The sequence below is a fragment of the Ranitomeya variabilis genome, chromosome 2 (genome assembly GCF_051348905.1).
Source record: "Ranitomeya variabilis isolate aRanVar5 chromosome 2, aRanVar5.hap1, whole genome shotgun sequence".
Lineage (NCBI taxonomy): Eukaryota > Metazoa > Chordata > Amphibia > Anura > Dendrobatidae > Ranitomeya > Ranitomeya variabilis.
In genome coordinates this window covers 77,864,295-77,890,153 of record NC_135233.1, presented here as the reverse complement: position 1 = coordinate 77,890,153, position 25,859 = coordinate 77,864,295, and the positions used below count along the sequence as shown (strand labels likewise).

The window sequence follows — 25,859 nt, the reverse complement described above, 5'->3', positions numbered from 1 at the left end:
TATATATATATATATATATATATATATATATATATATATATATATATATGGAATAAAAGTATTTAGTCAGCCACCAATTGTGCAAGTTCTCCCACTTAAAAGATGAGAGAGAGAGGACTGTAATTGAAATCATAGGTAGACCACAACTATGAGAGTCGAAATGAGAAAGCAAATCCAGAAAATCACCTTGTCTGATTTGGCAAGATTTATTTTGCAAATTATGGTGGAAAATAAGTATTTGGTTATTAACAAAAGTTCATCTCAATATTTTATTATACTGTATATCCTTTGTTGGCAATGACAGAGGTCATTTTCTGTAAGTCTTCACAAGGCTGGCACACACTGTTGGTGGTATGTTGGCCCATTCCTCCATGCAGATCTCCTCTAGAGCAGTGATGTTTTGGGCCTGTCGCTGGGCAACACGGACTTTCAACTCCCTCCAAAGGTTTTCTATAGGGTTGAGATCTGGAGACTGGCTAAGCCTCTCCAGGACCTTCATATGCTTCTTATGAAGCCACTCCTTTTTTGCCCTGGTGGTGTGCTTGGGATCATTATCATGCTGAATGACCCATCCACATTTCATCTTCAATGCCCTTGCTGATGGAAGGAGGTTTGCACTCAAAATGGCTCCATTCATTGAATCAGTTGTCCTGGTCCCTTTGCAGAGAAAGAGCCCCAAAGCATAATGTTGCCACCCCCATGCTTCACAGTAGGTATAGTGGTCTTTGGATGCAACTCAGCTTTCTGTCTCCTCCAAACACCACTAGTTTTGTTTCTACTAAACAGTTCTACTTTGGTTTCATCAGACCATATGACATTCTCCCAATACTCTTCTGGATAATCCAAATGCTCTCTAGCAAACTTCAGACGGGCCCGGAAATGTACTGGTTTAAGCAGGGAGACACGTCTGGCACTGCAGGATCTGAGTCCCTGGCGGCGCAGTGTGTTACTGATGGTAGCCTTTGTTACGGTGGTCTCAGCTCTATGCAAGTCATTCACTAGGTCCCCCCGTGTGGTTCTGGGATTTTTGCTCACCGTTCTTGTGATCATTTTGACCCCATGGGGCGAGATCTTGCGTGGAGCCCCAGATTGAGGGAGATTATTAGTGGACTGGTAGGTCTTCCATTTTCTTATGATTGCTCCCACAGTTTATTTCATCACACCAATCTGCTTGCCTATTGCAGATTCAGTCTTTCCAGCCTGGTGCAGGGCTACAATTTTGTTTCTGGTGTCCTTCGACAGCTCTTTGGTCTACACCATAGTTAAGTTTGGAGTGTGACTGTTTGAGGTTGTGGACAGATGTCTTTTATACTGATAAGTTCAAACAGGTGCCATTACTACAGGAAATGAGTGGAGGACAGAGGAGCCTCTTAAAGAGGAAGTTAAAGGTCTGTGAGAGCCAGAAATCTTCCATGTTTTAGGTGACCAAGTACTTATTTTCCAAATTTGCAAAACAAATCTTGCCAAATTAGACAAGGTGACAGCAGAATACTGGCTGCAGCTCTTGATATACAGGTGCATCTCACAAAATTAAAATATCATCAAAAAGTTAATTTATTTCAGTTCTTCAATAGAAAAAGTGAAACTCATATTATATAGAGTCATTACAAACAGAGTGATCTATTTCAAGTGTTTATTTCTGTTAATGTTGATGATTATGGCTTACAGCCAATGAAAACCCAAAAGTCATCTCAGTAAATCAGAATAATTAACAAAAAACACCTGCAAAGGCTTCCTAAGCATTTAAAAAGGTTTCTTAGTCTGTTTCCGTAAGCTCCACAATCATGGGGAAGACTGCTGACTTGACAGATGTCCAGAAGGCAGTCATTGACACACTCCACAAGGAGGGTCAGCCACAAAAGGTCATTGCTAAAGAATCTGGTTGTTTGCAGAGTGCTGTATCCAAGCATATTAATGGAAAGTTGTGTGGAAGTAAAAAGTGTGCTAGAAAAAGGTGCACAAGCAACCAGGATAACCACAGCCTTGAAAGGATTGTTAAGAAAAGGCCATTAATCGATGGCTTCGAGGATTAGCTGTGTGGTAAGTATGCACTGTATGTTCTGTATATCAATGTGTTGTTTTTTTTTTACACTTGAACACTGTAGCCGGATGATGGGACTACTGCTGTCCCATCATCCGTCTAACTGTCACTGTACTGTAGCAGGCATAGTCGGATGGGACTAGAAGACCCATCGGACGACGCCTGCCTACACACAGACCAGCACGCACACACATACATACAGCCCAGCACACACACACAGTCCCGGACACCAACGCATGCACACAGATACACACAGCCCCCACACCCCCCCACGGACACACACAAACACCCACACAAACACCCGCACATCTTCCCTGCCCACACTCCACCCACACACTCTTCCCCCTCCCGATCTGCAGCGTTTCTCGCAGGCACATCCGCAGCAAATCTGCAGATCTTTTAAATCTGCGGTTTTGCTGCAGATTGGCCTGACACAATGGAAGTCAATGGGTGCAGAAAAGCTGCAGATCCACAAAATGAATTGACATGCTGCGGGGAAAAAAAAGCTGCGATTCCACGCATTGTTTTTCCGCAGCATGTGCACAACAATTATCAATTTCACATTGACTAACATTGTTTGTGTACTACACTGTGGATTTCATGCAATTCCGCGAGTCCAAAAACGCCACGGAAATGCATCAAAATCCACAACGTGTGCACATAGCCTTAAAAAAGACAGATTTCTTTAGTTTTTGGGGCATTAAAAAAGTCATTTTTTACATTTTAATAATTACAAAAAGTAAAATGGGATGATTCAAAAGTTTGGTCACCCTTGAAAATGTGTGTGCTCAGATAACTTTTACCAAGGTTTCAGATTCGTAATTAGTCTGTTAGTGTTATGGCTTGTTCACTATCATCGTTAGGAAAGGCCAGGTGATGCAAATTTCCCTGCTTTATAAAAACCCAGCCTCCTCTAACCTTCTGGCTAAATACAGCAGACATGGGTTCTTCTAAACAGATGCCTAGCACTCTGAAAATGAAAACGGTGGATGCCCACAAAGCAGAAGGGTGTAAGAAGATAGCAAAGTGTTTTCAAGTTGCCCTTTCCTCAGTTCGAAATGTAATTAAGAAATATCAATCAGTAACAATGGAGGTTAAAATAATGTCTTGATGACCAAGAAAAATGTCAGTGAGAGCTTCTGGTTGGATTGCCAGAGAGGAAAATCAGAACCCACGCTTCACTGCAAAAGACCTTCAGAAAGATTTTGCAGACTCTGGAGTTGTGGTACCCTGTTCTACTGTTCAGAAACACCTGCACAAATATGGCCTTCATGGAAGAGTCATCACAAGAAAACTTACCCTGTGTCCTCACCATAAAATTCAGCTTTAGAAGTACGCAGAAGAACATCTAAACAAGCCTGAAGAATTTTAGAAACAAGTCCTGTGGACTGATGAGGTTAAAATATAACTATTTGGCCATAATGATAACAGATATGTGTGGAGAAAAAAGGGCACAGAATTTTAGGAAAAGAACATCTTGTCTTCCATTAAGCATGGGGGTGAATCAATCATGCTTTGGAGTTGTGTTAAAGCCAATGGGACTGGGAACATTTCCTGAGTAGAGGGAAGAATGGATTCCATGAAATTTCCAAAAATTCTTGATACAAACATGGAGGGCGGAGGGCTCAGTCAGAAAGCTTGGCATATAAATAACAGAAAAACTGACCGGCACATCAAGAACTAGTCTGAACTAGTAAAATCTGATATTTGTTAAATTTTGTTTCCATTTTTTGTTCATTTATATATGACATGGTTTCCATAACTCTTCCTACTTGGTGTTGCAATTTCAATGTTGCGGTGTGTATATATAGGCCTTGTAATCTTGCCTGTTGAACATCACAGAATAAAGGCCATACTTACCTTTATCTGTTACAATACCAATATGCTGCAAAATGGAAACAGACCCCACAGTCAGAGAAGGTGGAGGCAGCAAAATACTAATGAACAACCACGCACACATCCATTGGTGGGAGGCAGTGTGTGTGTGTATGTGTGTGTGTGTGTGTTGTGTAGTATTTACAGATGCACACAGTTAAGACTTGCATAAGGTACCAGTCACACAGATACATGTACTGCACATTCTGGCTTACCGCCTTGTTGGTGACGCCAATACTATTAGATCAGGCAGACTGAACAACAGTATAAGTGCACCCCACAAAAACAGACACCCTATTTTCTCCTACCAACACAAAAGGCTTTGCCTGCATCCAACAAAGAGTAAAGAAAAATACATGAGATATTAGTTAATATTTTGGTCAATGTATGCAAGCTCAAAACGGACATTGAGAGTGCTGTATGTTTTGCAGGTACCTACACTAAAATTAAAAGAAATACACTGAAAGTGACAACAAATGAATTATGCCTGTAATGATAATTTGATGACTGCTCAAAAATCATCTTCCCAGAACAGGAAGTGTCAGCCTATTATGGGGCTCAGAATAAAAACTGCAAGATTTCAGGATTTATTTTTTTTTTACTACTGGCAACAACGGACAATAACAACCTATAACAATTCTTAAATTTCAAAAATAAATACCATATATACTCGAGTATAAGCTGAGTTTTTCAGCACTTTTTTTGTGCTGAAAACACCCCCCCCTCGAGTCACTGTCCCAGAAGACGGTGGGAAAAGGGGGAGCAGAAAGCAGGAGCCGGCGGCTGCGGCTAAAGCCTGTGCCCTCTGCTAAAGAGAAATAAATATTCACTGCGCTGGCAGTAAATATTCATTTCTCTTATAGTGTGCACAGTGTCAGCCACAGCCGCCGGCTTCCAGCAGCTATCAGGCTTTCACGGGTGCGCGACACTTAAGAGTTATGAATATTCACCATTCTGCACACCCACACGTGTGGAGTGGAGTGATTATTCTTTACCTTAATAAGTGGGGACACGTGATCACTCAGCAGCAGGAGCTGCTGGCAACGGGTCAAGATGGAGCCAGGGTGCGCAGGGAAGGTAAGTAGGATTTTTTTTTAATGCTTTTCTCATGGGGTCCATGTATAAAAGGATACAAGATAGTGATGAGGAGCCATGCATTCAAGGATAGGGAGGAGGAGCCATGCAGACAGGGATGGCGATAAGAAGCCATGCATACAAGGATGGGGATAAGGAGCCATGCAGACAAGGATGGGGATAAGGAGCCATGCAGACAGAGATGGGGATAAGGAGCCATGCATACAAGGATGGGGATAAGGAGCCATGTAGACAGAGATGGGGATAAGGGGACAATGCATACCAGGCTTATACTCGAGTCAATAAGTTTTTTTGTGGCAAAATTAAGTACCTTGGCTTATTGTTGAGTCGGCTTATGCACGAGTATATACGGTAAATAACAACCTTGTTTTAAATAATAGGCAATCTTCTGATAACAGATTCCAGATTCCCTAGGAACACTATATACACTACATGTAGTAAAATAAAGTGCATTTATTAAAAGCTTATGATCGTTCCCTAGGCTGTCTTGGGAAATCCAAAGTAAAGGTAAAGAGGACCTGTCAACACGCCTGACTGTTTAGTAAGTCCTGGTATTCTCTATAAAATGTCAATTCTGGAGCAACCTTCCTGTATTATAACTCCTGGAAATGAATGAGTAAACCAACATCTGGGCTTTACCATTTTACTTGTCAATCAAGTTAAATCCCTACCCAGATTGACAGAGTCAGGAGTAGTTGGACACCATCAGACTGTGTAAGCACACACACAATACACAAGGTAAATGGTAACAAAGGAACAACATATTAATGCTGTACAGCAGAGTTAAAAGAAAAAGAACACGAAAAACAAACCGATATTTCAGCACACACTTGTTTTCCCTCAATCTCCACATCCCCCTTCTTTGATTGACAGCTCTCACTTTTTAAAGCTAGAGAAGGCTTGAGATGGAAAACAAGTGGGAGCGGAGGTGCACGTCAGTGACTGGCCGCGTCATGGTGTACTTAGCGCCTGAACTTGTCCTTTTAATTACGTCAGTGAACAAATGCTCAGAGCCAAAGAAAGTGTATAGCAATACTTGACTTTATTTGCAGTCATAGAAAATATACTTAACCCCTTAACGACCGCCGATACGCCTTTTAACGGCGGCCGCTAAGGGTACTTAAACCACAGCGCCGTTAATTAACGGCGCTGTGGAAAAAGTGAATAGCGCCCCCCAGAGTCGGATTTTCTCTGGGGTCTCGGTTGCCGAGGGTAGCCGAGACCCCAGAGAACATGATTCGGGGGGTTTTTACCGACCCCCGAGTTGCGATCGCCGGTAATTAACCGTTTACCGGCGGTCGCAACAAAAAAAAAAAAAACGCGATTTGCCGTTTAATTTCTCTGTCCTCCGATGTGATCGCACATCGGAGGACAGAGAAATGTGGTCCCCGATGGCCCCCAATAGCCCCCCAATACTTACCTACCTCCCCCGGTGCTCCTCGTGTCTCCCCATGGGCGCCGCCATCTTTTTTCCGGGAAAAAATGGCGGGCGCACGCGCAGTGCGCCCGCCGCCCGGCACCCGGATGTTCTTTGGGGTCTCGGCTGCCGGGGGTAGCCGAGACCCCAAAGAACATGATCGGGGTCGATTTGCACCGACCCGTGCTTTGCGATCGCCGGTAATTAACAGTTTACCGGCGACCGCAAAAAAAAAAAAAAAAAAAAAAAAAAAGCGATCAGTTATTTCTCTGTCCTCTGATGTGATCGCACATCAGAGGACAGAGAAATAGGGGGATTCGGGGACCCTAACATACTCACCCGGGGTCCCTGGGTCCTCTTCTGTCTTCTCCTGCCAGCCGGCTTTTTCATCATGGCGGGCGCATGCGCAGTGCGCCCGCCATCTGCTGCCATCTGCCGGCCGGCAGGAGAAGACAAGTTGGGGCTAAAATTAGGGTTAGGGTTAGGGTTAGAGTTAGGGTTAGGGTTAGAGTTAGGGTTAGGGTTGGGGCTAAATTTAGGGTTAGGGTTAGGGCTAGGGTTAGGGTTAGGCTACTTTCACACTAGCGTTTTTTGGCTTCCGTCGCAATGCGTCGTTGGAGAAAAAACGCATCCTGCAAAAGTGCTTGCAGGATGCGTTTTTTCTCCATTGGCTTGCATTAGCGACGCATTGCGACGGATTGCCACATGTCGCATCCGTCGTGCGACGGATGCGTCGTGCTTCGGCGGACCGTCGACACAAAAAAAACTACATGTAACTTTTTTGTGCGACGTGTCCCACATATTTCAGTGCCACGTGCCACGTATTTAAGTGACACGTGCCACGTATCAAAGTGCCACGTGCCACATATTTCAGTGCCACGTATCAAAGTGCCACGTGCCACGTATCAAAGTGCCACGTGCCACGTATCAAAGTGCCACGTGCCACGTATCAAAGTGCCACGTGCCACATATTTCAGTGCCACGTATCAAAGTGCCACGTGCCACGTATCAAAGTGCCACGTGCCACGTATCAAAGTGCCACGTGCCACGTATCAAAGTGCCACGTGCCACATATTTCAGTGCCACGTATCAAAGTGCCACGTGCCACGTATCAGAGTGCCACGTGCCACGTATCAAAGTGCCACGTGCCACATATTTCAGTGCCACGTATCAAAGTGCCACGTGCCACGTATCAAAGTGCCACGTGCCACATCTTTCAGTGCCACGTGCCACGTATTTAAGAGACACGTGCCACGTATCAAAGTGCCACGTGCCACATATTTCAGTGCCACGTGCCACGTATTTAAGTGACACGTGCCACGTATCAAAGTGCCACGTATCACGTATTTCAGTGCCACGTATTTAAGTGACACGTATCACGTATAAGTGCCACGTGTCACGTATTTAATTGCCACATATTTAAGTGCCACGTATCAAGATTTTCCATGGAGAACAGACACATCCAGAGATATGTCTGCTCTCCACGGCTGCAGCAACACACTGACAGGAGCCATAGTTCCTGTCGGTGTGTCACTGCGCATGCGCGAGCGAGTTTACCGGCGGTCATTGACCCCGGCACTCTCGCTTAACGGCAGTGCTGCGTGGGAAAGTTCAACGCAGCTGTACTGCTGTTAACCGAGACGCCGGAGTCATTGAACTCTGGAACAGTACGCGATACACTGCTAGGAGCTTCGCTCCTGGCAGTGTATCGCCGGAGAGCAGCCGATCGGCGTGGGACACTCGTTTTATGGATTCTGCGGACAGGGAGTATGAATTTGGTTTATTATTTTTGGATTTTTTCCTGGAGGATCGAGGGCTTCGCCTACAAGTGTGCTGTTGGTGAGTATATACTCTGTGTTATATGTTGTATGTACTGTGTGTCATGTATGTGTATTGTGTGTAGGTGTTTTGTGTAACTTTACAATTGTGCTAAGTCGCCGGACACAGGGACAACTCTCCCATCCTAATACCGGATGGGAGTAGTAGTCCCATACGGCGACTTAGCACAATGGTGGCACTAGCGTCGCATGGGGACACACACACGCACACACACGCACACACACGCACACACACACACACAGAAGGACTCCATGCTGCTTCACTGGGGGGCGGGGGCTTCCCTCTTCCTGTCCGACGTCACGTCCGGTCCTGGGTGTCAACCCCTCCGTACAAAGACGCCGACACCCAGGACAAAGGCGCTGTGTGTGGAATGGTACTCCCTCCCTTCTGAGCTCTGCCGTGCGCCCAAACAGTGGTTTACCCCCACATATGGGGCATCAGCGTACTCGGGATAAATTGGACAACAACTTTTGGGGTCCAATTTCTCCTGTTACCCTTGTGAAAATAAAAACTTGGGGGCTAAAAATCTTTTTTGTTGGAAAAAAATATATTTTTTTATTTTCACTACTCTGCATTATAAATTTCTGTGAAGCACTTGAGCTTTCAAAGTTCTCACCACATATCTAGATAAGTTCCTTAGGGGGTCTAGTTTCCAAAATTTGGTCACTTGTGGGGGTTTCTACTGTTTAGGTACATTAGGGGTCTGCAAACGCAACATAACGCCCGCAGACAATTCTATCAAAGTCTGCATTGCAAAATGGCGCTCCTTCCCTTCCGAGCTCTGCCGTGCGCCCAAACAGTGGTTTACCCCCACATATGGGGTACCAGCATACTCAGGACAAATTGGACAACAACTTTTGGGGTCCAATTTCTCTTGTTACCCTTGTGAAAATAAAAATTTGGGGGCTAAAAAAATCTTTTTTGTGGGAAAAAAAATATTTTTTATTTTCACTACTCTGCATTATAAACTTCTGTGAAGCACTTGGGCATTCAAAGTTCTCACCACATATCTAGATAAGTTCCTTGGGGGGTCTATTTTCCAAAATGGGGTCACTTGTTGGGGGTTTCTACTGTTTAGGTACATTAGGGGTCTGCAAAGGCAACATAACGCCCGCAGACAATTCTATCAAAGTCTGCATTCCAAAATGGCACTCCTTCCCTTCCGAGCTCTGCCATGCGCCCAAACAGTGGTTTACCCCCACATATGGGGTACCAGCATACTCAGGACAAATTGGACAACAACTTTTGGGGTCCAATTTCTCTTGTTACCCTTGTGAAAATAAAAATTTGGGGGCTAAAAAAATCTTTTTTGTGGGGAAAAAAAATATTTTTTATTTTCACTACTCTGCATTATAAACTTCTGTGAAGCACTTGGGCATTCAAAGTTCTCACCACATATCTAGATAAGTTCCTTGGGGGGTCTATTTTCCAAAATGGGGTCACTTGTTGGGGGTTTCTACTGTTTAGGTACATTAGGGGTCTGCAAAGGCAACATAACGCCCGCAGACAATTCTATCAAAGTCTGCATTCCAAAATGGCACTCCTTCCCTTCCGAGCTCTGCCATGCGCCCAAACAGTGGTTTACCCCCACATATGGGGTACCAGCATACTCAGGACAAATTGGACAACAACTTTTGGGGTCCAATTTCTCTTGTTACCCTTGTGAAAATAAAAATTTGGGGGCTAAAAAAATCTTTTTTGTGGGAAAAAAAATATTTTTTATTTTCACTACTCTGCATTATAAACTTCTGTGAAGCACTTGGGCATTCAAAGTTCTCACCACATATCTAGATAAGTTCCTTGGGGGGTCTATTTTCCAAAATGGGGTCACTTGTTGGGGGTTTCTACTGTTTAGGTACATTAGGGGTCTGCAAAGGCAACATAACGCCCGCAGACAATTCTATCAAAGTCTGCATTCCAAAATGGCACTCCTTCCCTTCCGAGCTCTGCCATGCGCCCAAACAGTGGTTTACCCCCACATATGGGGTACCAGCATACTCAGGACAAATTGGACAACAACTTTTGGGGTCCAATTTCTCTTGTTACCCTTGTGAAAATAAAAACTTGGGGGCTAAAAAATCTTTATTGTTAAAAAATATATATTTTTTATTTTCACGACTCTGCATTATAAACTTCTGTGATGCACTTGGGCATTCAAAGTTCTCACTACACATCTAGATAAGTTCCATGGGGGGTCTAGTTTCCAAAATGGGGTCACTTTTGGGGGGTTTCTGCTGTTTAGGCACATCAGGGGCTCTCCAAACGCGACATGGCGTCCGATCTCAATTCCAGTCAATTTTGCATTGAAAAGTCAAATGGCGCTCCTTTGCTTCCGAGCTCAGCCATGCGCCCAAACAGTGGTTTACCCCCACATATGGGGTGTCGGCGTACTCAAGACAAATTGTACAACAGCTTCTGGGGTCCATTTTCTCCTGTTACCCTTGGTAAAATAAAAATTTGGAGGCAAAAAGATCATTTTTGTAGAAAAAATGCGATTTTTTTATTTTCACGGCTCTACGTTATAAACTTCTGTGAAGCACCTGGGGGTTTAAAGTGCTCACCACACATCTAGATAAGTTCCTTAAGGGGTCTAGTTTCCAAAATGGTGTCATATGTGGGGGGTCTCTACTGTTTAGGCACATCAGCGGCTCTCCAAACGTGACATGGCGTCCGATCTCAATTCCAGCCAATTCTACATTGAAAAAGTAAAACGACGCTCCTTCTCTTCCAAGCTCTGCGGTGCGCCCAAACAGTGGTTTACCCCCATATATGGGGTATCGACGTACTCAGGAGAAATTGCACAACAACTTTTGTGGTCTAATTTCTCCTGTTACCCTTGTGAAAATAAAAATTTGGGGGCAAAAAGATCATTTTTGTAGAAAAAATGAGATTTTTTATTTTCACGGCTCTACGTTATAAACTTCTGTGAAGCACTTGGGGGTTCAAAGTGCTCACCACACATCTAGATAAGTTCCTTGGGGGGTCTAGTTTCCAAAATGGTATCACTTGTGGGGGGTTTCCACTGTTTAGGCACATCAGGGACTCTCCAAACGCGACATGGCATCCGATCTCAATTCCAGCCAATTCTGCATTGAAAAAGTCAAACGGTGCTCCTTCACTTCCAAGCTCTGCGGTGCGCCCAAACAGTGGTTTACCTCCACATATGGGGTATCGACGTACTCAGGAGAAATTGCACAACAACTTTTGTGGTCTAATTTCTCCTGTTACCCTTGTGAAAATAAAAATTTGGGGGCAAAAAGATCATTTTTGTAGAAAAAATGAGATTTTTTATTTTCACGGCTCTACGTTATAAACTTCTGTGAAGCACTTGGGGGTTCAAAGTGCTCACCACACATCTAGATAAGTTCCTTGGGGGGTCTAGTTTCCAAAATGGTATCACTTGTGGGGGGTTTCCACTGTTTAGGCACATCAGGGACTCTCCAAACGCGACATGGCATCCGATCTCAATTCCAGCCAATTCTGCATTGAAAAAGTCAAACGGTGCTCCTTCACTTCCAAGCTCTGCGGTGCGCCCAAACAGTGGTTTACCTCCACATATGGGGTATCGACGTACTCAGGAGAAATTGCACAACAACTTTTGTGGTCTAATTTCTCCTGTTACCCTTGTGAAAATAAGAATTTGTGGGCGAAAAAATCATTTTTGTGAAAACAAATGCGATTTTTTATTTTCACGGCTCTACGTTATAAACTTCTGTGAAGCACTTGGGGGTTCAAAGTGCTCACCACACATCTAGATAAGTTCCTTGGGGGGTCTAGTTTCCAAAATGGTGTCACTTGTGGGGGGTTTCCACTGTTTAGGCACATTAGGGGCTCTCCAAACGCGACATGGCGTCCGATCTCAATTCCAGCCAATTCTGCATTGAAACAGTCAAACGGTGCTCCTTCACTTCCAAGCTCTGCGGTGCGCCCAAACAGTGGTTTACCTCCACATATGGGGTATCGGCGTACTCAGGAAAAATTGCACAACAAAATTTGTGGTTACATTTCTGTTTTTACACTTGTGAAAATTAAAAAAAATGGTTCTGAAGTAAAATGTTTGCAAAAAAAAGTAAAATGTTAATTTTTTTCTTCCACATTGTTTTAGTTCCTGTGAAGTACGTAAAGGGTTAATAAACTTCTTGAATGTGGTTTTGAGCAGCTTGAGGGGTGCAGTTTTTAGAATGGTGTCACACTTGGTTATTTTCTATCATATAGACCCCTCAAAATCACTTCAAAGGTGATGTGGTCCCTAAAAAAAACATGGTGTTGTAAAAATGAGAAATTGCTGGTCAACTTTTAACCCTTATAACTCCCTAACAAAAAAAAAAATTGTTTCCAAAATTGTGCTGATGTAAAGTAGACATGTGAGAAATGTTATTTATTAACTATTTTTTGTGACATATCTCTCTGATTTAAGGGCATAAAAATACAAAGTTTGAAAATTGCAAAATTTTAAAAATTTTCGCCATATTTCCATTTTTTTCATAAATAATCGCAAGTAATATCGAAGAAATGTTACCACTATCTTGAAGTACAACATGTCACGAAAAAACAATCTCAGAATCAGCGGGATCCGATAAAGCGTTCCAGAGTTATAACCTCATAAAGTGACACTGGTCAGAATTGTAAAAATTGGCTCGGTCATTAAGTACCAAATTGGCTCTGTCACTAAGGGGTTAAAGAACCGCACGGTAATATTCAGTTTACAGTACATAGACTTCTATATACTTTGTAGTCTTACTACAGTACATTTTCATTTGCAAGAAACATCATTGGACAAGAGTTGAACTATTGACCAGCAGCATTAGCAAATATATGTTATAGTGAATTATCGTTTTGCTTGGAAGCCCATCTATAAGTATAACGTAGACTCATATATAGCTAGTATGTGTTTCCATGAAGCTCTATGTCTATGTGAAATTATTGTGTATATTTCCTTTATCTTAATTTTACGACAACGTTATATGTGCATACCATAAATATGTCTCCATATACCCCATAAATAAAATAAATTCAGAAAGTCACTTAAAGGGACTGTAATAGCAGAACAGGACTGCTTCCTTGCTGAAACAGCGCCTCTCTTATCTAAAGGGAATTTCTAATATTGCAGTTTTAGACTCATTTACTTGAAAGGGGCCAAGCTGAAATACCAGACACGGCCAATGGACAAGAGTGGCGCTGTATAAACAAGGACACAGTCATACAATTCTTTTAACTGCAGGAAAATAGACTAACTAATATTCTATAAGATATAACATGTTGCAGATAATTAATAAATTAAATGCAAAAAAAAAACCCTGAAAAAATAAATTACATTAACCCATCCTAGGTTATGTAAAAAATAAGAATGTTATTTGAGCCAACTTCCCATCTGCACTGAGCACACTTACTTATACGACAGTCAGGAATTTAAAGGGATGTCAAAGGGATACAGAATTACTCCAAAACTACTTGGAATTTCAAGGAAAATATAACCAGGAAACAAGTAAAATATCAGAGAACAAGATCATCAAAAACAAAACACTATACTCTGGAAACATAATAAATCATTAGGAAAAGGGGTACATCAAACTAACACAAGGTCCAATATCTACGGAGAGGTTGAAGCAGCCTACTGGAAGTAAGCACAATATTATCAGAAGAAGCTTTCACTGTGGCACGAGAGGAATACAGGATACACAGCTGCATGCTGTAGGGGTTATATATTGTGCAATGACGAGAGCTTCTGTAGTATTACAAGTGTGTCATCTGTGAGGAAGAAGCAGCTGGTGGCCGAAGGAAGGGTCATCTTCAGCTGTGTGGGCTCTCTAACCTACACACACCGCCTTCAATGGCGACAGACTGGCCAGCCACTGCACCCGGAGGGAGCCTGGAAATGTGTGTCTGGAGGAAAAAAAAAAGAAAGAAAAGATGAGGTTAAGAAATCAAACAACTCGACCCTGGAATGTATTTACAATGGCACACCATGAGGTCTCGTCAAAGTCTATAGTGAAAGTAGAGGTATCGACGGTAATGTAAAAGACAAGTTCAACTAAAGGTAAAAAAAAAAAAAAAAAAAGTAAGGCTCAACTCTAGTTAGACCTTATTCATTTAGGCATACAAAAAACAAACCGTTTTTAATTAGTGTGTTCAATCTGATTTGTATTAATTTCTGGTCTGCTTGCCCGTTTTTACCATCACAACCTGGCAAGTTCTTAACATAATGTCGCAAGTCACAAGCAGGGATGTTTAGTGAGCACAGAATTCACAATTTAGGAATCAAAATATGTAATTTGAAGAGAATATGTCAGTCGACTGATGACTCAAACCACGGGACAGCAGGAATCAGAACCGGACAGCACAAATCTCTGAAACACCGCAAAGCAGAGTTTGATGACGCGGTCAGGAACAGATAGGGATAAAACTAGTAAAGCATCACGCCCCGCCGGCTTCTCCATGTACTGCTTTAGTTGACAAACAGTTCTCTCCCACGTGTGTACATCGGGACCTGTCAACTAACTAGAGTGGTGCGGGGAGAAGCCGAACGTGGGCAGTGTCGGACTAGTCTAATTTCTCCCTATAGTCCCTGAACGGCTCTTCAAACTATGATTTCTCTGAAATGCTACAACATTACAGAAGGGATCATACCTGGCAGCAATTACGCAGCCATGCACTTATTCGAGCTGCCTGTGGTTTGAAATGACTGATAGGTTCCGATTCAATGCATTCGACCATCTTAAATCAGGCTCAAATAATCTATCAGCAATCCAACATGCCTAACTTTTCTCTACAAAAGTCATCACTTTAAATAACCAGTGGTTTAAAGAATACATAAGTTTTAGCAGTAGTTAACACATTTCGTGATCTAGAGTTGATAAGAGGTTAAGGTCAATTTTCCATATGACCCAGGATTGTTAATGGGAAAACGTCCACTTTTTTTGTGGACTAAGGTGTCAAAAAGGTCAATGTCAACTGTGTTATATTGTGGTTTAGGACTTCAAACCTCTTAATGACCCATGTCGAAAATGTACATCTTGTTAATGTATCACGTCGTCATCTCATACATTTTCTCCATGGTGAGCTCACAATCTGTTAGTACTCTACAGAGAACAAGAACATGGGGTGCTAAGAAGTTGGTGCAGGCATGACCTGACCATGTGCTTCCAAAGACAAAAATAAAAATAATACTATAGACAAACTTTATAACATCTGTCATTTTCCGAGCTCCTCTCAGCTGACTTAAGAGCACAGACCACATAAAAGTTGAATGAACAGGGACAGGGAGACTGTAAAAAACAAATATTGCAACTCCTTTAATGAAACAATGCTTCACTGATAATTAATGGAAGAAAAAATAAAAATGTTTAGATGTTTTTGCAATATTTAGTTTTCTTAGCTTTTCCTAGCCCATAAACTGTTCCTGATGATTAAATGGGTTCTCTTCATCTTATACTAGTATGGAACCACCATGACAATACGATCGGCAGGGAACAATACGCTTGGCTGGGGCTCCGGACAATCCCGACAATGAGTTTCATTCTACTTTTTCTTGCCTTACTTCCAACAAACCACAATACCGGGAACTGTAACATGGCTCCATCCAGATAAGATTCATGAGTCGGACTAAGGTACTGCGGTGCAGAGAAAGTTGTGACAGAGCTACAGAGCTTAAAGGGGATGTCCACTTGAAAGAATATGTTTAGGTATGTTTAAAACCAAAACATAAAAACAAACAAATATACTTATGAAAAGGCATCTCAATATCAGTGCCACTCCTCTATTATTTTCCTTGCGTTCCTATGTCAGCATGTCAACAGAGTGTTCGTGGAGAAGTGACTTGCTCTTTTTTTAATAGCTAAGCCAGACAGACACCTTCTCTGGCACCGCTGATTTAGAGACAGAAAAGGAGGCTGGCTTAAGTGTTAAATGAGCAGGTCAGCCACGGTAGCCACCTCCTTTACACACCGCACTAATGACATGCTGACACAGGAAACTTTCTTGTGTCCAACACAAGCTGGAAGTGCGGCTTCTAGGACGAATACTGAAACCTGGCCATGTTTGGTAATACAAGCATGTTAGCGAGTTCTATATATTATTTCAAGCGCATGGATGCAATTAAAGAAATCAATTGCTTATCTCAGCCTGTGCACGGCAGTCTCTCTCAATTGGCATGAAAGAAGCACCAATAGGCTAATTTGTTTTGGACCAACATGGTCTTCACTCATAACCCCATGAGTAACTCCTTTACGACGTTGGGTGTAATAAGATGCCCACGTTGGACACCCCCTGTTTGGCGCAGGCTCTGAGCCCGCACCTTTCCGGCACATGTCAGCTGATCTATACAGCAGTCATGTGCCTGCAACAGCTGCGAGTGGAATCGGGATCCAACTGCGGCTGTTAACTAGTTAAATTCCGCTGTCAGTTTCTGACAGTAGCATTTAACTCGCGCTTACCAGAAGAGCGTCCTTTATCCCGCTTATTGGTGACCCCGTCACATGATCGTGAATCACCGATGGGTCGACATGACAACCAGAGGTCTCCAGCAGATGTCTATGGTTGTCATAGCCAGATTGCAAGTGAGTATTTCTGCTACACACAGGCGATCTGATCATCGCCTGTGTGTAGCAGAGGCAATCGATGTTTTGCAGCTTCTAGTCTCTCATGGAGACTATTGAAGCATGCAAAAAGTAAAAAATAAATGCTTTTAAAAATATTTAAAAAATAAAAAAATTCAAATTACCCCCCATTTCGTTTCGTCCAAAATAAAACAACTAAAAAAAATAAAATGTGTATATATATATATATATATATATATATATATATATATATATATATATATATATATAAAATTTGGTATCACCGCATTCAGAATTGCCCGATCAATATACAAAAAAAAACCCCAAAATGGCATAACGAGAAAACAGTTGAAAAGCCTGAAATACGTTTCTTGGTTGCCGCAACATTGCATTAAAATGCAATAACGGGCAATCAAATTATATCTGCACCAATATATTATTAAAAACGTCAGCTCGGCACGCAAAAAATAAGCCCTCACCCAACCCCAGATCACGAAAAAAGGAGATGCTATGGGCATCGGAAAATGGCGCAATTTTTTTATTTTTTAACAAATTTTTTTTTTTTTTTTCACCACTTAGATAAAAAAGAACCTAGACATGTTTGGTGTCTAAGAACTTGTATTGACCTGGAGAATCATAATGGCAGGTGAGTTTAACATTTAGTGAACAAGGTAAAAAAAGAAACAACTGTGGAATTGCACTTTTTTTTTGCAATTTCACCACACTTGGAATTTTTGCCCACGTTTTCCAGTACATGATATGTTAAAACCAATGGTCATATTGACTGAAAAATTAAAAAGTTAAGGGGAGCAAAAAACGAAAGTGCAAAAACGGAAATACCCCTGGTCATTAAGGGGTTAAAGACTCCATTGATCTGAAACACTTCAGCCAAGCCCTATAAGCAGCACTTCACTCCTGGATGTCAGATCTGGATTGCATATTTTAGCAAAATGATTGTTTTAAAAAGAGGACCAGACGCTGGATTTTTTATATTTTTATTTGATCTGTAACAAATCCAGTGAAAAGTTCTCTTTAATACCAAAATCACACAACCATTTAAAAATCAAGAGTTTCATCCAAAAACGCAAATTATTTTTTTTTTACACTTGTCATCCATATGCAGTCTGTTCTTTTTTTTTTTTTTTTTACCTTTTACATACAAATTGACTCTTCAGAGAAAAAGAGGACTTGAACTCTATAGTGCCACCTGTTGGAAGTAGCGATCCTACAAATCACAATCAATCCTTTAACGAGTCTTGCAATATGACTTAGGATAAAAGCCAAATTAAATTACCCAGAGGAGGATTGCAAGGTGAATAAGCCTCCTTACCTTGACAAGCCAGAGCTGGTATGTCACTCTCCACAAGGAGAAACCTTACCTCTTAGACCTAGACCATTTACAGGTTCCTATGTTAGAGAATTGCAATGTATCCATAGAAAACAGATGCTATATGTATGACATTTGATTTTTTTCCCACACCCACTGACTACAGGTAATTTAACTGCTGATGATTGTGATTGCTTGTTAAACAATCACTTGATTTTTAACAGAACAGCTGATTGACCCACAAACTGTGCGGCACTTACAATTAAACACACAAGTCCAACATTTTATGCTAAATGGCAATTAGATGACTATATCACATCTAGCTTCCATATTGAACATTTCCCGGCGCCTGCGCACTGCAGTACTTTGCTCTGCCCTCAACAGGGCAGACAAAGTACGCCTGCAACGGAGCAGAAGACCAGAAGAGGACGTCATCGTAAGAAGATGGGAGGCCCTGGACCGCGACGCCCATCGGATCGGACGGCCCGTCCAGGTGAGTATAATCTAACCTTTTTTTCTCATCTTTTAGGATACATTGGGGGCTTATCTACAGCATTACAGAATGCTGTAGATAAGCCCCTGATGCCGGTGGGCTTAGCTCACCGTTGATTTGGGGGGTGACAGATTCCCTTTAAACAGTTATGATCCACTCGTACCTATGACAGTTTATGGGGCTGTTCACTTGTTGGATTTTTTCCTATGACTGAGTAGTCCGTACAAAGTCATGGTTGCAAGTCCGATATTGATCAGAGCATTTGATCAAAATCGGCAATGTAATTCTGTGGGTCAGTGAAAAAAGTCTGACAGCACTCGGATGCCATCTATTTTTTAATGACAGATGATAAAAAAAAAAAGTTTCTCCATTTTCTCCTATCGGTGAAAAAAAAACTGATGAAACGCTGTCTAAACTCTAATGTCACTCACTGATGAAGCTTGGTCTGTTTTTCTTGTACGTGAAAAAAACATGATGTCCGCATGAGCCCTAACTGTTATTTGTTGCTGTGATTTTCAGACGCATCGTGGCAGCACCACATTGTGACCTGGTCAATAGAGATGAGCGAACCCGAACTTTAAAGTTTGGGGTTCGTACTGGTCACTTAGTGTCTGGTGCTGAACTCGGAACATGGATTTCTCCCGGGAGTCAGGTTCAATGTTTGGAATTCCGGTGGAAGGAAGTGAAAGAGAGAAAAAGACAGAGGGAACTAGAACCCGAACTTTCAAAACCCGAACTTCCACGGGTCCGCTCATCCTTACTGGCCACTGTATGGCCTTACCCTAAGGCATCTATAATATTTTAATTTTGGGGGGTTAAACATAAATAGGTACATATAACAAAACATGAAAAAATCCATAATAAGAAGAATGTAGCAAGATGCAAGGAATGTTTCGGATCAACATATGCATTTGAAGTTTCACACTCGAAACACTACAGAAGCCTGGGAGACAGGACTAGAAGAGGGAGATTAACTCATTTCAGGAAAGGTCAAAAACATCTCTTCAGAAGAAGGACTGAGAGCAGCAGCTGTTTCTGTCATCAGAATCAAGATTCCCGGCTGGAGAATATGATAACAATGTAGACCAGATGTCAAAAGGATGCAACTGTGAAGACTGCGATCTTCATGAGCATGGTGATTTCACCGATAAAGGAAATGCCTGAAGCACCTTGCTCTGTATCACGAGCCAACACATGAAAGACAATGGATAATGTAACATAAAGGAAACTTATCTGCTTGTAAATGGGTAGTTCGCATACGCATGTAATGATTATCATTTCGGGTGGATTACAATAATCTACATGAAGACACAGCCTGTCAGACTAATGTGAAGCAACAGTCTGAATTACCATTACAGATGGCTGTATGGATTGTTGTAGAGCTATGAACAACTAAAGTTTTGTTTTTTAATGTGACAGCTTATCTTATGGGAATTAAACTATGAAATTATCAAAATATTTGCAATGTTTCAGCTCAAAATCATAAGGCTTTTATTTATTTAGACAAATTATGTTTGTGGCTGTCTAAAAAAAAAAAAAAAAGTTTTTCTTTCCTCCAAAAACTGCACTACTCTTCTCTATGGACTGTGGATTAGCAGCACTGCCATATTCATTCATATTCTTTAAGGCTGTGTGCACACGTTCCGGATCTTTCACATTTCTTCGCTATAAAAACGCGATGAAAACCATTTAAAATACGCATACATATGCATCCCATCATTTATAATGCATTCCGCTATTTTTGTGCATATGTTGCATTTTTTTTCCGCGAAAAAAAACGCATTGCGGAAAAAAAAGCAGCATGTTCATTAATTTTGAGGATTTTTTGCGGATTTCCCACTATATTATTGCATCCCAGAACCTCTGGAAAAATACGCAAAAAAAACGTGAGAAATCTGAGAAAAAAACGCATGCGGATTTCTTGCAGAAAATGTCCGGTTTTGTTCAGGAAATTTCTACAAGAAATCTTGAGAAGTGTGCACATAGCCTAAATATCAGGCAATGGTCAAAAATAAAATTTCTTGCAAAGAGAAAACTTCCTTTTTCAGAAACATGGCTAACACCCTCTAACACCACCTCCCCTGCTGCGCTGGTTTACGGCGGCCTGCATTTCACCTACATTCCTCGCCCCGGCAACAGACATGGTGGAGGAGTGGGTCTTCTCCTTTCTTCTAACTGCACCTTTAACCCAATCCCACCTCTACCCTTCCCTCTTTTGAAGTCCTCTCTGTCCGCATCTACTCTCCCTCCAACCTTCAAGTGGCCGTCATATACCGACCTCCGGGCCCAGCCACTGCCTTTATTGACCAATTCTCTACCTGGCTTCTTCACTTTCTTGCCACTGACATTCCCACTATCATCATGGGTGACTTCAACATCCCCACTGATACCCTTTAGTCAACAGCCTCCAAACTCCTGTCCCTTACTTCATCTTTTGGACTTGCTCAGTGGTCCTCCTCAGCCACCCACACAGACCGACCGACATGCAATAGACCTGGTCTTCACCCGTCTCTGCTCTCTATCTAACTTCACCATTTCTCCTTTCCCTCTATCCGACTACCAACTACTCACTTTCTCATCTCTGTCCTCCTCACATGTCATCCATGTCCAGCAATATGCGCACCCCCGCAGAAACCTTGCACACACACACTCTCTGACTCTGTTCTATTACTGGCATCCATATCATCACTCCACGACACAGACTGTGCTACTGCTTTCTACAATGCCACTCTCGCTTCAGCTATTGACACGGTTGCCCCTCTCGTTTATGGCAGAGTGTGACGTATCAATAGACAACCTGGCACAATAACAAAACTAAAAAGCTCCAGCAAGTGTCCAGGGTTGCAGAGCAGCGTTGGAAGAAAACACATTAGCAAGGCGACTTCACTGCATTCAAACAGGCAACACTCTCTTTCAAATCTGCTCTCACCTCTGCTAAACAGGTCTAGTTCACAACCCTCGTATCTTCCCTATCCTACAACCCCAAACAGTTATTCAAAACTTTTAACTCCCTCCTCCGCCCCCCACTGCCCCCTCCAACCTCCCTCATCTCTGCTGAGGACTTTGCCACACACTTTAAAAATAAGATCGACCAAACAAGGCGTCTTCATTGTTCAACCACCACAACTCCTTTGTATACCAGACCAATGCCCAAACTCCATAACCTCCCTATCCAACATCACTGAAGGGGAGCTTAACTGTCTCCTCTCCAAATCGCATTTCACCACCTGTGCACTCGACCCCATCCCATCCCACCTCCTCCCCAACCTCATAGCCAATCTTATCACATCCCTAACCCACCTCATCAACCTATCACTAACTTCTGGAACCTTCCCTTACCTTGCCTATCTTTCAAAAGCCAACCCTTGATCCAACTGCTATGTCCAGCTATCGTCCAATATCGCTGCTCCCATTCGCTTCCAAACTCCTGGAGCAGCACATCCATAATGAACTTTCCTCCAACCTCTCATCTAACTTGCTCTTTGACAATCTACAATCTGGTTTCCACCACCATCACTCAACTGAACAGCCCTGACCAAAATTACAAACGACCTACTTACGGCCAATGCTAATAGACAATACTCTATACTCCTCCTAGACCTGTCCTCTGCTTTCGACACATTTGACCACTGCCTCCTACTACAAATCCTCTCCTCCTTTGGCATCAAAGACCTCGTCCTATCCTGGATCTCCTCATACCTTTCCAACCGCACATTCAGCATCTCCCCCTCCCTCCTAATCCCACTCTCTCTGTTGGGAGTCCCCCAAGGCTCTGTTCTAGGACCCTTACTCTTCTCAATCTATACACTTGGCCTGGGACAACTCAAAGTCAATCAAAGGTGCTATATAAATAAATAATAATGGTTGGTTTCAGATATCAGACAACCCCTTTTTATGAAAACAAAACAAAACAAAAAAAAAAAAACAGTCACATGCACACCTGTAATTAATGCAAGGTAACAGACATCTGTCCATATTGCACTTTAGGTTATAAGAAGTATTTTATAATTTTGTTATGCTGAAGTCCTTAGGCAAAAAGAAAAAAAAATCATTTCGATCTTAAGGTAGCCAGAAACATCAGACTTTGGTGGCTCAAAATGAACCATTTCCACCTAAACAAATGTAGGGTTAAACTTTAAAAAATCGTTCAACCGACTGACGTCCATCATCTGAAATCAAGTCGGCCATGTTTGATTTTTTTTTCATATGATAGTTGGACAAAGAAAAAAGTAATTCATTGAGTGAAATAATGTTTGTCTACGGACAATTATTCTTCCACCTTGTTGGTGTAATTGAACATGTATAGCCTAGAACAGCCAATATGGACTAAAATGTTGATGGCTGCATCAGTGTTATGACTGAACAAGATGACTTTTTTTCAGTCAAAGATCAAACCTAAAACTACATTAATGTGTATGTCCATTTTAGGTCTATAATGCGGTGAAGTTGGTATAGTAAAGTTAAAAGGGGTTGTTACTAGGCATGAGCGAAAGTGCTCGGATAAGGTGTTATCGGAGCATGCTCGGGTGCTAGACGAGTGTCTTCGGCATAGTCGAATAACATCTTAGAGTCCCCACAAGTGTGAATTCGACATCTGCAACAAATTCAGGGATTCCATAACAAACAGGCAATCCATGCATGTGTTGCCGCTGTCGAACAGCTGGGAGACATGCAGCCGCGAGGACCAGAATATATTAATCGAGCTCGCTGAAAACACTCGGTTAGCACCCAAGCATGCTCAGCTAACACTATCTGGGCACATTCACTCATCACTAGTTGTTTAGAAAAGAAAAAAGGGGGAGTTGGAGTGGCACCGCAGTAATAATATCTAATTAATACATGGGCCAGTGTGCCATATACCAAAAATGGAGAGTATGAACAAAAACAAAGGCATAGGATTGGTAACAAAACCCAATAATGCTCACAATAAAAAGGCATATGGGTGAAAGAAATAGTGAAAAACTATACCTTTTTTGTATATATAGTGCAAAGGAAAGGGGACATAAAAACATTTAAAAAGGTGGACAAATCAGGGGGAACAAGCCACCAAGACACCCACGGTATATCAAGCAGTCTACCATATAGAAGCATCTAATAACTCGAAATGATCCAACAGTAATACAAAAGAATTGCTGTTAGAACATAAGACAATACAAATATTCATATAAATATGATTCTGCCCAATGTTATAGCATATCAATCAAGAATAATATAATCTAAAGTGGCAGACCGACTCCAGAATAACCGAATGAGAACAAGCTATCCCAAGAAATTAATACCTGTAATAATAAAGGTCAGATCAAGGAACTGATTAGTCGCCTGAAAGAGAAAGCTCAGGGTAGCCCCTGATGAAGCCATCATGTGTGGCGGAACGTGAGGGGTCTGATAGTCTCTCCCTCTGTGATCCCATTTGATGATTCTGCTGAGCTTTGCCTTTCAGGTGACTAATGGGTTCCTTGATCCTGACTACACGGGAGCGCCCTGCTAGAGCTGCTGAGCTCGCTGAATGAATCCAACTAAAATGATAAAAATCCTAGTTTAAAAAAAAAAAAGTTGACTCAGTCTACTGTACTATACAATCTAGTCACTTGCTCAATGTTACCATAGTTCTGTAGAGCTCTAGGCCACAGAAGAAGGAAATGTGGTTGGTAAAGATTTCCAGAGAAACCACACAAGTCGGAGACATGACTATACAATGACAGGGAACAAGGCTGCATTATTACAAGGATGTATCACTAAGTGCCGGGCAGATGGGATTACGGCTTTTAATTGTATGTGGTTTACCACCTGCCCTTTTATGTTTTATGAAGATGAATAAAATTATTATTAAGGTTCTAATTTACCATTTAAAGAAACCCTAATACGCAAGATTACAGTTTTAGAATACTAGCTTTGGTGCTCTGCCAATCCCAAGAATGTATGATTAGAAATTGTTTCGCCGAGTCTCCCTGGCATGAATCTCCAGAAATATCTGCTTCTACTATAAAATCTGTCAAAAACAAAAGATAATAAAAAGAAAAAAATAGGTACGGTGAGGGGCTGAAAAGGTGAATATATGATAATTTTTCTTTTTTGAGCCTAATGTGTTTTTTTTTTACTTATCCAAAGGATTGGTGATAATATATAGATTAGATTAGTGGGAGTCGGATTTATGGCACCCACTCCGGTCTCGATAACTGCGCCACTCATTCCCTGTGCGCCAGCTGAGCACTGCACTTGGCTTTATCTGGGACCCCATATTACATATTGGATAAAAAAAAATTTAAAAAAAAAGAAAAGGACATAAAATGTTATAGTTTTTATTGAACTTTCATAAACTAAGAAATAAAGCAATAGTTGAAAAGACGAATCTCGTTCTATTTAGTAGATGAATCTCGTTCTCTTTAGTCATAACATAAGATGAAGAAATGTAGCCCTAACTTATGTAAATAAAAGTATTTAGGTTAAACTTTTATGTTTCGCCATCTTCGTCCCCGTCTATGGTCACCGTGGGGAAAAAAGAAAAATCTGAAAATGAGTTCATAACACAATAAAAACACCTCTTAAAATACCAACCCCACATCTAAAACATGAGAACACTCCGTGAAAGTGAGTAACACGATTCCCTCAGCGGGGCAGTTTTGCCTTGTTCCCCGACACCTCTAAACACAGGAAAGCAGCGCACACCTCTTCTGTGGTTAGAAATGTATGTTGTGGCAGTTTTAAGCCCCAATTCAATGTGAATCTGCATTAACCTCACCCCTAAATAAAATAGAATTTCTAAAGAATATTAAAAAAAATTGAGTGTAAAATCAATGCCACAAAGTTAACCACCTGAAAAGAATAAACGGTTTTATTTTGAGAGCAGAATAGTAAATCTGGATGAATCAGATATAGAAGCCAGCTATCTGCAATATTGTAAAGTGTGAAATTCGTCACCTACGGCATCTGTTCCTAATCCCTTTTCACCATCAAAAAGATATGAAATGCTTTGAATGTGGATCAAGCCTTTCATTTTGCCAAAATGAACCGTAGTGTTTTTCTGGTCCATAACCCGTAGTCTTCCATCAGGGGCGCTATAACGAGCTCGTTCATGTTCCGCTGTCAGTTTGTTGGATAATCCGATTATAATCAACATAAGGGCACATATAATTACTACACACAGAAAACATGCATATACGGGGCTTCTGGTTTAGCTTAAAGGGGAGGTCTCCTTTCAGAAAACCTTTTCCTCTATA

At 41.7% G+C, this 25,859-nt stretch overlaps 1 protein-coding gene across 4 annotated transcripts in view; it reads right to left on the bottom strand.

Annotated features, from left to right (window-relative positions):
* Window positions 1-6,030: 6,030 nt before the first annotated feature.
* The window catches only part of TASP1 (taspase 1), a 224,660-nt gene continuing 204,831 nt past the window's right edge, over window positions 6,031-25,859 (bottom strand). For 3 of the 4 annotated variants that reach the window (XM_077282568.1, XM_077282569.1, XM_077282570.1), the window contains 2 exons: window positions 12,937-14,150; window positions 6,033-6,077 (listed from right to left, as the gene is read on the bottom strand). In XM_077282568.1, coding sequence (XP_077138683.1) covers window positions 14,058-14,150 — 93 coding nt within the window. In that variant the 3' untranslated portion in view covers window positions 6,033-6,077; window positions 12,937-14,057. Of the gene's footprint in view, window positions 6,078-12,936; window positions 14,151-25,859 lie in introns of all 4 variants that reach the window. The other variant, XM_077282571.1, reaches the window with a different exon arrangement.